This window comes from Nannobrachium achirus (genome assembly GCF_963921795.1).
Source record: "Nannobrachium achirus genome assembly, chromosome: 8".
Classification (NCBI taxonomy): Eukaryota; Metazoa; Chordata; class Actinopteri; order Myctophiformes; family Myctophidae; genus Nannobrachium; species Nannobrachium achirus.
In genome coordinates, this window is record NC_137817.1 from 46606332 (window position 1) to 46622318 (window position 15987).

The 15987-nt window shown below is 45.2% G+C and overlaps 1 protein-coding gene across 1 annotated transcript in view; it reads left to right on the plus strand.

Annotated features, from left to right (window-relative positions):
- Positions 1–291: 291 nt before the first annotated feature.
- Positions 292–15987, plus strand: part of kmt2a (lysine (K)-specific methyltransferase 2A) — a gene marked incomplete at its 5' end in the record, with an annotated part of 70851 nt that continues 55155 nt past the window's right edge. Inside the window, one exon of the mRNA XM_080731936.1 lies at positions 292–633. Coding sequence (XP_080588062.1) covers positions 292–633 — 342 coding nt within the window. The remainder of the gene's footprint in view (positions 634–15987) is intronic.

Sequence of the window (15987 nt, forward strand, 5' to 3'; positions counted from 1 at the left end):
GTGTGTAGCGCTGGGGCGCGTACAGGAGCCTGAATGGAAGCGCTCGGCCTCAATGCATTGTCGGGGCCGCTCCGTCTCCGCGGTCCCGGGAACATGCATAACGCCACACGCGCCCAGGCTCCGGCGGAGCTTGTTTATGTGTAGTGCTGGTTTGGGGGTTCCGCCCACACCGAGGAGGGAGGGGAGCGGAGGGGAGGGACGGAGGAGGAACAGAACAGCACGCACAGACAGACGACAGACAGACAGACAGACAGACAGAGAGACAGACAGCCAGCCAGGCAGAGTGTTAAAATGGCGCACAGCTGTCGGTGGCGGTTCCCCGCTCGGCCCGGAGGGAGCAGCAACTCCGGTACCGGGCGGAGAGCGGGCCGGATCAGGGTCACCGCCTCTCTCCGGAGCGGTGGCGGTGCTGCTGGAGGAGCGAGCAGCCACCCCAGTAATAATAATAATAATAATGCTACTACTAACGGCAGCGCGACCACCGGAGGTACCACCACCACCAGCAGCAGCAGCAACGGCAGCGCTCTCGGACCCGGGTTCGACGCTGCACTACAGGTCTCCTCCGCCATCGGTTGCAACCTGCGGAGATTCCGGGACGTTTTGGGGGCATCGAGTGACTCGAGCAGCGGGGAGGTAAGACAAGAAGCTCTCGGTCAGGAGGAGTCGGGACTCGGGACAGCACAGGACCCCGCCGGGGGATGATGTTGACTGTTGAGCAAGGGAAAGGATGATATGAGGAGAGGAGGAGGTGATGATGGTGGCTGGTGATGATGTTGTGCTGCCGGAGGTCCGGAGCATGCAGGATGGAGATGAAGGTGGAGGTGGACTAGATTTAGGAGTCCGAGGACCCCATGCAGGGTCTGCTTGTCTCGGACCCTGCACCGGGGACCACCACAGCAAGCAGAGAGTGCTGGGTAGTGCATGTGAAACTTGTCATTGACGAGATGCTCGGTGGAACTTTTAAGCTTCGTTTTTTTGGTGGCTCGATCTTGTCCTTTCTTGATCCTCCCCAACTCAACAGCCTCCCCAAAAAGTACAGATCTACAAGTTATCTTGTAGAACTGTTATTTTTTGGTGGGTGGGAGGCAAGTACCACCACCATCACTGCTGCTGCTGCTGCTGCTACTACTACTACTACTACTACTACTACTACGGAGTAGTATCTAGGCTATGAGTTGGTGGTTCCTCCGAGACCCCCCTAGCTGGCCTTATTCCTTTCTGTTCCCAATCTGGACCTCAAAGCATTTTTAAAAATCCCGTATTTTGGGGTTTACTAATGTAGTAGACATTAAAAGTTATCCACAAATAGTGTTCAGCTTTTTGAAGGGACTGCTAGTATGTATAGCACCTCTCCTCTATAGTCTAGACTCCAGTCTGGTGATGGTTGTTATACCTACTCTATAGCCTTTCTGTGGCCACTTCGTAATGAAGCTGTCATATCAATCAATTAAGGCTTTAATTACATTCAATAACAACTGTTCAGTTGAAAATAAGACGTCATAACTAACTCACTCACTGTCCAAAACCAAAAGGGTCATAGTACTGTAGTTTATAGATGCAGCATAGGTGTATTTCGTTGCTGTATCTATTTTAATGATTGTAATTATTAAATTACACTATTTTAAATGATTATTATTTTATATTATGTATTCTGGCCAGTTCTGTAAGGGAGAACTGTAATGTTGTGGTTCTTCTGAACGTTGAAGCTAACTGGCGTTAGCCTGGGAGCAGACAGTTGCCTGTTCAGAGTCTAGATTGTGTACTTCTTCCTTTTAACACATAAACACACCCACTGTCCTTTTATATAATGCTATTATTGGATCACAGTTGATTAGATTAGTGATCGATATGATTGATTTGGCGTGTAAATAAATAACGTTAACAGAAAGAGAAGACAGAGGAGCTTTATATGCTTCCCAGTTTGAAAACAAACCATGTCAACTCGAAGGGGACATTCAGACGTCATTGTGTTGTGTTGTGTTCTAGACAGCTAACTGCCACATTAACCTGGGACAACATGAACCCGCGTTGTTGTCAGCTAACGGGCTAATGAATCATTTATTTCATCTTATGTTCTCCCCTCAGACGAGGTGTCTGTCAACCTTTGAGCTATGGCTAACGCCAAGCTACTAGCATGCTATTAGCTGCGATGCTAGCTGTGTGTGTACTGTACTGAGTCTCCAGCAGCCACTAGCCAGGCAGCCACCAGGGCTTTATGTTTTGCCTCAAAGTGGACCGTTCTGCTTCGTATGGTTGCTGTGTTTACACCCGGCCCGAGCCGTGGAGCTTTTTTACCGGGGGAAACCACGAACCATTCCCCCAGTTTTGTTTTAGGCTAAAGGATGCTAGTCAATGCTAACGCACTACGCACCACGCTAGCCACATTTGATGCTAATGCTGATGCATAGGAAAATGGGAGGACATGTTTTCACCCCTCTCCAGTACCCACACACACGCACACACACACACACACACACACACACACACACACACACGGTGCGTAGCTAGGTAGGACCAAAAATAATGGTAGTGGTTGCAAAAAAAACACAATTTATATAATCCCCAGGCCAATATGTGAATATCGGGGATTGAGTTGGGTTGATCTCTTGTGTTCATAAAGCCGTAGATGCCGTTGCCGTATATTATTGCTCAGTCAGTGACTCTCAGTCGATGCTACAATAACAAGCCCTGGCTTATTGCTTCTCATGGACCTTGTGATGTTGGGGGGTGTGTTCCCTGTAGCGAACTACCATCTTCCTCCTTCATGATGAGCAGCATGCTGCCGCACATTGCAGTGGGAGGAGAGGAGAGGATGGTGGATTACTGGATATTTATCACTATAGTAGTTGTTGTACTGCTCCAGTTTTAAATATAGACTATAGTATAGTGGCAATTCACCACTAGTTGTGAATCAGAATACAGAATGTGCTGCTCCAATTTGAAATGTAGGCTATAGTTAAGTATACTGTAATAGTGGGTATTTTATTTGCCACTAGTTTTACTACTCCTAGTGCCTAGAGATAGTGCCAGTCTTCTCCAAAAGATGGTGCCCGTAGATTTCCCTAGTGCCCACCTGTCCTGTATTCGTAGAGCTGTGGCTATTGTATATTTACCTTTATAGTTTTACTACTCCAGTTTGAAGAATAGGATATTTGAGTATACAGCCTGACTGATGCCATATTCCTTGGGTCCGATCCCAATTTCTTTGCAGTCTCCTAGCTCCCTGATTAGTATTACCCATGTTTTGACTGATATTTTGTCTGATATAAATGCAACATTTTCTTATAACGTTTATCTTTGAGAACATTTAACGCAAACATTTATTCGCATGAACTGAACTTTATTCTGTAACAGTTACCACTAGTTGTATTACTCCAATCTGAAATATTCCAAGGTGCTACTGCTGGCTTCAGTAAATAGATTTGTCTCTTAACCAGATGAGCCCTCCCCATCGTCCAATCACATGAGAGGCTACTTGTTCTTCAGTCACTCTTGAAACAGCTTCATACATATCTATGGACATAATCTGTAGTCTACTGAAAAGTGAAAATGTCACACTCCTTTTCTATATTCCAGAAAAAACACGAAAACAATGAACTCCATTAAGTACTAATACATAGCGCAGTTATAGAAAATACTGTGGGCTAACAGTTTCTGTAATGTTGAAGGGACTATAGAATCACCCCCCCCCCCCCCCCCCCTCTCCCCCCCAGGCAAAAAGAGACACAAAGGGTGAACATTTAGCAGTATCTGGGATGCAAAGAGACAGACGGGATCATTAGATAAATCCCTATGGAACTTGAAGCTCCATGGATGTTGCGGACACAGCATGATGATTTCATTGATAAAAGGATGTAGTAGTGCCCGCCTGGCCAGACCGGGGCAGGATTGTTCTGGCTCACTGCAGCCTGCTGAGCCCACAGGGCAGTCCCAATGAACAGAGTGCCAGCTTGGACACTTGGACCCCCCCTCCACACACACACACACACACACACACACACACACACACACACACACACACACACACACACACACACAGACGGGGCCGGCATACTCAAATCCACTTCAACACACAGGGCTCCCGTCTGAGACAGGCGAGCAGAGCAACTTTTCTTCTGACAGCTGCCACTTCGGAATAGATTACTAAGCCCTATTGGTCTGGTCTCTCTCAAAGGGAGGCTTGTAGTCTGTTGTTGTTGTCCAAATGGAGGCATTTGTTAGCTTTTGTGTGGCGTGCGTTGAAAATTCATTTTCCTGCTTCGTCCCACAACCAAATTGGGAGTGCTTGTTTTAGTGCTAAGCAGTGTCAGAGTTGACGTTTGTTTTGGGATAGGTGTGACCATCCAAGTCAACCTCTGTTCACTGAACCACTTAAGGCCTTTTTTGTACTTCTTTGTACAATGGTCGCTCTACAAGCTCACTATGCCTTGCGATGTGACACATTGTGTGCTTGTAGATCTGCTAGTTTCTAAGATTTGTTTTTAAAATGTTTCGCCTACAATGACATGCCCAAAATAGGGACACCAAGTTGGAAAATGTTTAATCAGACTTTGAATCCCCCTATTTCTTGCATCTGTCAAATGTCTGGTGGTGCTGTGCTGTGTGTCCATTCCACTTGCAGACTAAGAAGACCAAAATGTTTAATCACTCGTTACAAAAAGTGCAACTGAGCAGACATTGACAAACCAACCGAACGTCTCCTTCTTGGCCCACTGGTTCTACAGAACTGGTGTGTTTGAGCGGAAGGCGGGCGCTTCAGTCCAGCAGGTGTTTGCCCTATTTAAATGGCAGAAGCCCTCCCAACCACCCCCCAATCCAGAGACAACGTGTGGATTGGAGCAGGAAGCTTTGTGTCTGCTTGCTTTTTTATTCTACAGCCCCTCACAAAGTGCACGGCGGCTGAGAAAGCCCAGGCAGAGGGATATCAAAGGGTGCGGGGCGACCCCCTCCTCCCCACGGGACGACACTGGGAGGGGAATTAGTCACAGGCCCTCCCATCCATGGCTTTATTCTGCTGCAGCAGGCGGCCGAGGGGCTTTCACCTCTACTTTAGGAGTTGCCCCGACTGAGAGAAAGGCAGCAATTGTGTCTTTCTTTTCTTTTCTTCACTGTGTGTGTGTGTGTGTGTGTGTGTGTGTGTGTGTGTGTGTGTGTGTTGTGTGTCTGTGTTTTGGCGGGTATTTGTCCCACAAACTTTATGTGCCATATTGCACTTTGAGGGAGGGGTGTTGTAGCCTATTCTGTCATTGTTTTGATTAGAGCTCCAATTCACACCGCTCCTGCCTGCCTGCCTGCTGGCAACATGTGTTTGTTTGTTTGTTTGTTTTTGCGCCTGCCTGCCTGTGTTCCTGATCCTGACGATCCCAGGCTCTTGACACATGATCTTACACATTTCCCGAAAGGCGTTTGTTTAGTGTCTATTCTTCATCAATAGCAAATTGGACGGGGAGAAACAAATACCAGCCTTTTGTTGTAGCACTGGTGAGCGTTAACTTTACAGAGCCTGCAAAAGCCAAGGAGAGATCAACGTGCACACTCACAATGGTTGTTGTGGTGGTGGGGAGTAAATCCCCTTAGGTAAGGACTTTTAACCACTTAAACTCTAAAACCACTTAAACTAAAAGTCGGAGTCCCGGCTGGGACCCCCAGGGGTCTACACACTAGTCCTCCTCCCTTTTTTCCTCTACTCTAAATATCTTGGCTTAACCCATTTAGACCTGAGGCCGATTCTACAAATGCCTTCTAAATCAGTAGTTCTCACACTTTTTTTCCTTTTTATTGTTATTCATCATTTTTGAGCGTGCTGAGTAGGGATGCACCGATATGGAAATTCGTGGCCGATACCGATATTTAAAATAACAATTTAGCCGATAGCCGATATTGATACAGGTATTAGTTTATTTAGTTTTTAGTGTTATTAAGTCCCCTTTTGGGCCAGGGAAACAAATAAATCAACATTATTAGAAATAACGGTTCGCAATGTATGCTTATCAAGAACGGATAAATATCGGCTACAGCCATCGGTTAATGTCAGCTTTATTAGCCGATACCGATATTGACCGATAACGGCCGATACCGATGTGTGGCCGATATATCAGTGCATCCCTAGTGCTGACCGCTCCTACATCTGGCTTTGTGTGTATGTATGTCCCTTCCGCACAGCTTGGTATTGTACAATGCCAAGCTGTGCGGAAAGGACACTTGCGGAAGACACCCATATTGGCCGAGCTTCGCAGGACGTTTTGAGAATGTATATAAAGGCACTGAGTGTGATTTTTTCAAACACTTTCAAGATTTTGTGTAACTTCAAAAGTAGCAGATGTACAAGCATGCAGTGTGGCACGAAGTCACGCGCTGTGAGCTTTTATATCTATTTTTGAATAGCCAATGCTGAAATCTAAAGTGACGCAGATGCTTTCACAGTTTTAACGTTTTAAAATAGACAATCTACTATCTCACAACGCATCACATTTGTTGTGTCTGTGAGCTTGTAGATCGGCAATTCTTTGCAGAATGTTAGCCCCAGAATAGGGATGCTAAGGTTCATGTGGTTAAAATAAACAATAAATATAATCCTGTAACTCCAGTCTCCCACGCACACTTTCCTCTGCTTTATTTGTCAACATCTTTGGTCAGACAAGGACCTTCATCAGCATCTAAGTGAAATACCAAGAGTATATACTTTACACCCAAACCAAATCAACTCTCTTTTTTTTCTGCTCGAGATTCAAAACACTTGACTTTTAATCCGAGAGGGACGTTGAACTTTCATCACCTCTAGTGCTGCCTGGGCTCCTCCTCGGCAAGCTGTAAATGTCTTGTCATTGACCGCCACCAGAGTAATTCCTGGAATTCTTCTGTGGCCTCTTGGAAGGAATGTGTCATTCAGAAGGGCATATAGTAAGCACATGAGCTCATCGCCAATTGAAATTCCAGGAAGGGATGAGGCACTGTGTCCATATAGTAAATCATGAGAGGAGAGCTTCCTAGAATGCGTCTAGGAAGTGTTTGTCTAGGCAGGGGGGAAGGAAGGACTGGCTGCTTACATGAGTGGATAACTACTCCTTGTTGTTGTTTTGTTATACCCACCGCTTTCTTCTTGAGTGCCTGCCTTGTGCTTTTTAACCACATGTACCCTAGCGTCCCTATTCTGGACCTGTTTTAAGGCCTGTCCATACTGTTTCCGACCACCAAACCTTTTGTCGGAAAAGGTCAGACTTCGTTGTAATGCTTTTCAGAAGTTGCGAGTGACGTCATTTAGTTGTTGAACCGGACCTTTCTGATGAAAAGTTTGGTGGTCGGAGACAGTATGGACAGGCATTCACCGAAATTTAGTGAGCAGATGAACAAGCTCAAGCGGGAAGAGGGAAATGCTGCTTTGCACGTCTTTTCTCGCAGAACGTAGCCACCGGCTAAACACCCTCATTTTCTTCTTACTTTACTGTTCAGTCTCTATATAAGTTCCTCTTTTCACCTGTGTCTCTCTCAAAGAGCCACTGAACAATAGTTCCAAGTTGTCAAGCTCAGTGGCTGGTTCTCTCAAACAGGATCCACCGCAGAGCGTTCCGTAGATATCAAGTAAGACGTTGCAAGTGATTGATTCCACTGTTGATTCCGATGAAGCACTTATTAGTCGGTTTATAACAAGTGAAAGAATATTGTTTGTTTATATTTTATTTGGACCCCCACATTAGCCACTACCGTCCCAGCAGCAGCTGCTCTTCCTTGTGGTCGACACATATCATTTCAAAGATCTAGCACTATTTTCAGTTTGGGCTCGTAGACACAAGTCGTTGTTGCGACGCCTTATATCCGCTTCTTATTGTGAGAAGTCCACATCATCCCGTTATGGAGACTCCATAGTACCTATATGCCCATGTACTGTACAATGTGTATATCAGAATCAACTTTATTGTTGTATATCAGAATCAACTTTATTGCCATGTCACATTGTGTAGAAGAAGTGGGTGAAATTTGTTCATAGTTTTTTGTTTGTTTTCAGGAAAAGAAAAGGGGGACAGGGGGAGAAAAGAGATAAGGTTATAAGGAATACAGGCTATTAAATATATAGGGTTTTAGTATAGAAAGTATTAGAGATGTAAAAGGTGTCCAAAATGAAAATCGATTACCATAATTGTATTATTAACGATTATTCGAATAGTCGATTAAAAAAATATTGTGTAATTACATTTTGATAACCGACTTTGATCTCATAAACGACTATTCGACTATTAGAATATTCGTTTACATTCCTACAAAGTATAAGGCATTTTAAGTTGTTAATTTTAATGTTCATGTGTGGTTCTTAACTCATTCTGTGCCAATCACGCGTATACACGTGATATATTAGCGCATCCCACAGTGCCAATCACGTATATACACGTGATTCAAAAAAAAAAAAAATCTTTTTTTTTGGACCCCATCAAAACTAGTGAACATGATTTCAATCGCGATTTTGCATGTTTAACCCCCATACAACCCCCATACAACTCAGGTAGCAGACCTCCAAGCTCACAACAGTGTAAAACATAATGGCTATTATCTCAAGAATGCCTGAACGGATTTCCAATCGGATTTTTTTGTTTGAAAGCTGTGAACAAACTGCACAAACCCACAACAATGCAATCCAGGATTGCATTGGATTTTTTAGAGCTCATTCTTCTCTGTTTTTTTCCCATGCATGAGGTGTGCAAGGTTTAATCATGGCTAAGTTGACGAAAATAAGGCTTTTAAAATGCTTGGTAGCCAATAGCTAACTTCAAGCTAACTTCATCCTCTTCCTGTACATGCACAAAGGAAAGTGTTTAGGCAAGTCATGGCTGCAGGGCTTCTGCATATACCAGCATATCTCTATGGGATTGTCTGTGGCACACTTGGCCCCCTCTAGTGGTGAAAGGGTGGCATTAAATGAGTTAATAAGTGTCATTCTGCATGAGGAAAAAACATCACGGCACATTTATGAATAGTTCTGTCAGTGCAAAAAAAAAGGGCCAACACATTTTTGGCCGTTGCTGAACTGGCTGTGTGTAGCGCAGGTTTATTTCAGGAAGAGTGGAGGATTACGTCAGAGCTGTCTGAGCGTTGTGTCTCTATTTGTAATTACAGGGAACGCTGAGTCTCTCTAGACATATGGATTCACTGGATGTTTGAAATGAATTAAGTCCTCTTCTACAGTATCAACTATCCCAGGGGCTCAGAGAGTTAATGATCAGTTGCTCCACTTGATGTGGCGGAGAACTCTGAGTGTGTGTGTGTGTGTGTGTGTGTGTGTGTGTGTGTGTGTGTGTGTGTGTGTGTGTGTGTGTGTGTGTGTGTGTGTGTGTGTGTGTGTGTGTGTGTGAAAGCATGTAGGCCTTTTGGTAGGTCTGCGTTAGGGATGGGACGATAAGCGATATTATCGTTTATCGTGATAAAAATCATTGTGATATCGTTCTCCGTCATGCACTGGGGATCAATTCACCTTTTAATGGCCGAGTTGCATATCCAGTACCTTTTCTTCCCACTCTCTATCAAATGTCTGCCAAAAAATAGTCGATCTACAAGCTCACAACGCGTTGCGTTGCGACACGTTGTGAGCTTGTATATCTGCTATTTTTTGGCAAATGTTCCGCCACAGGATAATGGCTTTTGATTATCGCGATAATATCGTAAATCGCGGTTTCTTTTGTCACAATAATCATGATATGAAATGTTCATATCGTCCCATCCCTAGTCTGCGTCTGCATTCAGTGCTTGAGTGTGTGTGGGACGTATAAGGGGGGCAAGTATAGCTAACTGGTGGAGTTGATTTCACTCATTCGTTCTTCCCCCACCGTTTTGGACTTTGAGTGCTGCTGCTTGATGGTTAGCAAGGAAGTCCCCTTTGAGGTCTGCAGCCTGTCTGTCACGTTAGCGTTCTAATGCCACCCACGCACTCTTCACAGTGATGCAGAACGGAACACCTCAAACCAATTCCGCATCCTTTTGATGCTATAGCTTTGGGACAGGCCCCACACACACACGCCACAGCAGAAACTACTGCTGCCGTTTTCCACAATGAATCACATTGGTCTCTCTTTGCTCAGCAGCCCTAGTTATATCTTTTGGGTTTCGGCATGTGTCTCATGCACAGATCAGCTTGGTAAAGCCTCAGTTATACTTAGTTGTGTGCCAGTGCCGTGCTCAGTAAATGGCAGATCTACAAGCTCACAACCGGTCACGAATGTGACGCGCTGTGAGCTTGTAGATCTGCTATTTACTGTAGTATAAAGGTATCGGGCATTAAGAAGTCACAGTACTGTAGCAGGGAAAGGAACTACCATAGAGTTTGCCTAATATGTCGATTCGGCTCATATACTGTAGGTCTACATCTACTTACTGTATTTATATATTTTTCAAAAGTAGCCTGCCAGTCTTCATGCTACAGCTTGCGTGTAGCCCCGACCCCGACAGGGTTACTTGTGACCATGTTCTTTTGAACTTTTTAATAGGTCTTAAGTGGTTAAATCTTTGTTTATTTGATTATTTATGTAATTTATTTGCCTCTATTCTATTCTATTCTCAAATAGAAATTGTAATCAAATCAGCACTTTTCAAATTGATTTGAAAAGTGTGCATATGACAAAATATTCTGTCAAAATATTGTGGTCTCTAGGCATATGCCGCCGACCACGTGACCTAGACTCTAGGACTCTTCAAAATCGAAATCAACATTGTACCCAAATAGTCGTTTAGGAACAACACCCAGGTTCGTACAGCACAAGTGACGCTTATGGGTACAGTTTGATAGCAGCCAGCAGCAAGCTTTTATCTATTATACAGTATGTGGCGAGCACACAACCGCTAACATCCTCCAAGTCTACTACAACTACAGCAGCAGCAGCAGCAGCAGCGTTTGTTTACTTCTTGCAGTTGCTTCCCCCCCAGCAGCCTGGCCTACTATTGAGCTCATGGTGTGCTCGGCAGCCAGTGGGCGGGGAGGGAGGGAGGGGTTGCGTGTGTTTCAGCGCATGGCTACACTAGGAGCAATGGGGGGGGGAGTGAGAGCCTTGTAGTGTGTGGGAGGCCTGTTTAGATGGGGATTTAGCTAGCTTCTGTGCGAGCGTGTTCAAACCCAAGCCCCCTTTCATCCTTAGTGCTCCCAGGGGATGCTAGTAGCTCCAGCTCCCTCTGTTGCTGATGCGAGCATGTGGTCAAGATGCTACTTGCTTTTAGTTGCTTGTCTCCCTCTTGCTCTCTTTCTCTTGCTCCTGTCCTCCTCACCCCTCCTCCTCCTGATCCTGCTGCTCTTTTCCTTCTCGGCTCACAAACTAGCGAGCCCCTCCCCCACATTCTGCTGTATGTTTGCTTGTTTACATCTTTCGCTGTGCCGTTTCAACGCACGGGGAGGGGGGTGTGTTTGTGTGTCACACTGGGGAAAAAAGGGTGTGCGTGTGTAGCTGACGCAGGAAGGGGGAGGTGCGTCTGTGTGCGCGTATGTGCCTGCCTCGGGCGTGTTGGTATGACACACGTGCATGCGTGTGTGCATGTGACGTGTGTGTGTGTGTGTGTGTGTGTGTGTGTGTGTGTGTGTGTTAGTGTCATGATGTCATTGAGCACGGCGAGTCAGAAGTGTCCGTTGGCACTCCACCCCCTCAGCTCTGCAACAACACCTAGCAGCAGCCTGTGAGGAGGGGAGAGGAACAGAGGAGAGGAGAGAATAGAAACCAGGGGAGAGAGAAACGGAGGGGAGGAGAGAAGGGAAGAGGAGAGAAACGAGAGGAGAGGAGAGAAACAGAAGAAGAGGAGAGAGGAGTTTGAGGAGAGGATGCTGTGAATGAGCAGAGAAGGCAAAGAAATGGGAGAGTTAGGCAGAGAGCAGGAGAGGAGGCTGAGGTGAAATACCCAGAGACAGGGAGAGAGGATGAAGCTGAGAATAATTTTGACCGGCAAGATAAAACCACCGCACTCACTCACTGCCTGATATCTTGACATCTCTATATAGGACACATGGTGACAGAAAACAGAAACATGGAAAAATGAATTTAATTTTTGCAATGTTGTTGAAATATAAGGTGTACTTTACACGAGAAACACGACTTACAGACCTTTTTGTTTTTTTGTTGTTTTGTTTTACTGCTTTGAACCTGGCGTCCCTATTTGACAAAATCTTTCAAAAATAGACCTACAAGCTCAGCTTGGAGATCGGCTATTATAGCTATTTCTTTAAACATTATAGATAGGATAGTTGAGACTAGACGGGAAACTCAAAGCAGAGCGACACAGGGAAGGACATGCAACAACACATCATGTCTCCGCCCGGAAATTGAACCTGGGACGTTTTTTACTATGTGGTCTAGGGTCAGGAGGCACTGACTATCCGCCCGGTCACCTTCCGGACAACAGGACAAGCCCCCACATTTAAATTCTTTACACAGCAGCAAAGTTAACCCCAGTTTATCACAGGATGACTTTTCATAATCCCCCTAACACTCTGCAAATGGTGGCAATGTGCCGGGAGGTGGCCATCAGTTTTGTCTTTTGTGTGAGAGAGTGTGTAGTAGTAGTGTACACGTACTCGACTGTACGCCCGCGTGTCTGTCTACGTGTGTGTGTGTGTGCTGTGTGTGTGTGTGTGTGTGTGTGCGTCGCCGCCGCCGCGCATGCGTTCGCACTTGTGTGAAACAGCTCTTGGATAGCAGCTGCTCTGGTACAAACTGGGCCGAAGAAGACATCTCCACTGCAGCGCCACATACTGCTATAAATACACATGATGAAACGACTATAGGCCACCTCCTCTCTCAAGCACACACACATGCACATATAGCACACACACACACACACACACATGTCACACACACACACACACACACAAGCACACACGCACGCGCTATGCTCAACTGACACAAAAGATTGTCAGACTAGGATCTTGGACATGTTAATCGCGGTGTCGTTGGGGTCCCCTCTTGTGCTACAGAGGTACTGGAACACTGGTCTAGCCCCAAGGCTTACTGTCTAGCCCAGGGGTCTTCAACAGGGGGTCCAGGACCACCAGGGGATGTCCTCAGAGTTAACTACATGGGGGCCAACAAATCTTTGTGTGATAGGATACCTTTTTTTTCCCTTTTTTTCTTATTACATTAACCACTTGAACCCTATTCTGAGGGAAACTTAAAACAACAATAGCAGATCTACAAGCTCACACCGGCTATTTTTTGGCAAAGAGGTTTGGTGTAGAGGGTAAAAGAGCAGACCAAGTACAGAGTGAAAGGTCAAGTATTGACGGTTTAAGTGGTTAAATTCAATCCAGCACTGATGATAGTGCTGTCAAACAAGTCTATGCTATCAGTGTAATCTATGAAAAAGTTTAATCTGCAACACAATTGTATACAATATATGCAGTGGGGGGTCCCTGCTTCATCTCTCTCTCAGCTAGGGGGTCCTTGGCATGAAAAACATTGCCCCAAGGCTTACTGTGGCTTGATGCTAAGTGTTTGTCAATGCAAGTGGTTTTCAAACCTTTTTGTGCCTAAAGTTATACACCAATGGGCAAATCACAAGGCACACATGAAATGTGTGGGACCTTGTGCCCTTGATGACATGCCCAAAATAGTGATGCTAGGACAGGTTGAAATTTGTTAAAATGTACAGTATTTTCTCGCGTGTAATATATTGGGGGAATGAGTGCACACAAAGTCAAGTACTGGTGTAGCAAAAAGAAAAAAAGAAACTTTAGCCATAGTTACTGTATATTAGTAATTAGTAATCTCGGCACTCCTGAAAAAGAGGGCACCAGCCCTCAGTGTGTTACCGAGAACTAAATAAAGGTTGAAATGAAATGAAATGAAAATATACAGTATATTACAATATGCGTTTAGCAACCACTGGTCTATCTATGGACATTCGATTGAGCTATGCAGCTTACTGCACTTGTCACATCAGATCAGCATGATGATGGTCCGAGTGACTGAAACGTACCAATAAAATTGTTCTTATGCTATTCAGGTCCTCCAAATGTAAAAGTTTGTATAGCAGACGTGAAGTCCACATCACCAGCTCTGACAGTGTGATAAAACAGGGTTCCGGTCTCCGGAAACTGTTCCAAATGTGATGGAACCGGTCCTGGTTCAGGTTCCTCAACGTTGGATCCAGTTGCTCCGGTTCTGAAATCCCAACCCTAGCTGTAAGGGGGGCGTATAGTCTATACCACTGGTTCTCAAAGTGGGGTCCAGGGACCCCCAGGGGTCCTTGAGGTTGTTCCAAGGGGGTCCCCAGCTAAATGATAGCTAGGAACCAAATGGACTCAAGAGAGAGTAACTCAGAGAGTGTACAAATGGACCCTAGCAGGTCCGTTTGGTTCCATTCAGAGTTAAATTAACATTGATTTTACTATATAAATTGGAGTCCCAGAGATATAAATTAAATTGGGGGGTCCGTAGCCTAATGAATGTCAAACTCGTCCTTGAATTTAAAATGCTTGGGAATCACTGCTAGAGCTGTGAAAATGTTCTCTTATGGGGTCCCTGGCATCTCTTTTCAAATGGGGGGTCCACGGGCTAATAAGTGTCAATCTGGGGGACCTTGACATGAAAAGGTTTGAGAACCACTGGTCTATACAGCTCAGTCCTGCCCCAGCCCATCAGTCTGGGCTCATTCAGTTTGCCGTTGACCATGTGCACACAGTGATTACTGGAGCTAGCAAACAAAACAAGATTAAATGTGATCCCATCAAGGCTGAACTGTCAAAAGGGTTTTTCTCAATTGAAGTGCTGCTGCTCAGTCCTGGACTAGACTTAATCTTTGTTTGGTTAAGCGGCTTCAAGCGAGTGAGAAAGCAAAATGGACAGCGGCAGTCTTAACTTCTTATCCCCGTAGAAGTTCAGACAACGGCAGCCCCATCGTAGTCCCCTGCACCTGCCTCTCCTCCCAGTCAGCAGCACATGGTGGCCTGGAGTGGAGGAGAGCTGCCTGGGCTGTTGTGTCGGATAGGGTAGCCCCGCCATCTCTGCTGCCTTGACTACCCCTGACTTGTGTGGCTGGCAACTAATAGTTGTGTGCTGGTGTCGTGCAACGAAAATAACTGATCTACAAGGATAACTCATGCTTTAGAGCAGGGGTCTTCAACGTTTTCAGGCCAAGGACCCCTTAGCCGAGAGAGAGATGAAGCAGGGACCCCCCACAACCTTTTCATAGATTCCATATACCGTAGTTTCATTGTTTGACAGCACGATCAAAAGTGTATTTTGGATTGATGACAATTTGTGTTTTCAGATATTTAACCACTTATACCACTTAATACGTAATAAACTTGACCTTTCACTCTGTACTTAGTCTGCTCTTTTTCCCCTCTACACCAAACCTCTTTCCCGAAAATAGCCGATCTACAAGCTCACTACGCCTCGCAGTGCGAGGCATTGTGAGCTTGTAGATCTGCTTGTAGATCTTGGCTAAAGTTCTAAGAATATGGACGGTAGGGTTCAAATGGTTAATATAAAAAAGGAGAAAAAAAGTTTCTGTCACACAAAGATTTGGAGGACCCCCTGTAGTAACTCTGAGGACCCTCTAGGGGTCCCGGACCCCCTGTTGAAGACCCCTGCTTTAGAGGGCCGGCCTGGCATGCCATCATGGGCTGGCTGTACTCACCACCTACAGGCTGCAGAATAGCATTGTTCAACTCAGCAGTTTTGCCACAGTAAAACTACCTTATTGTATTTGAAAGTCTAGTCTGCATCTCTTTGATTTACTAGAAATTGTTCATTCATGCACATGTTTTCTTTGTTTTTGTTAAATGGCATCCAGGAAATGTACTTTCCTGAAGGCCTTGCAGACCAGATGCTCCTATAGTGACCCTGGCAAGGACCTGGGTTTGAATCGGCCTGTCTTGTTTGCTCTACTCTGGCTGTCCTTGCTTTCCTGTCCCTCTATGACTGACCTATCTGAAATAAAGCATAGAAATGGCAAAAATAAGTATTTTAAAAGAACAACAAAAAAGGTTCGTACTATCCTGATTATTATGTTAAGTTAAGCAGT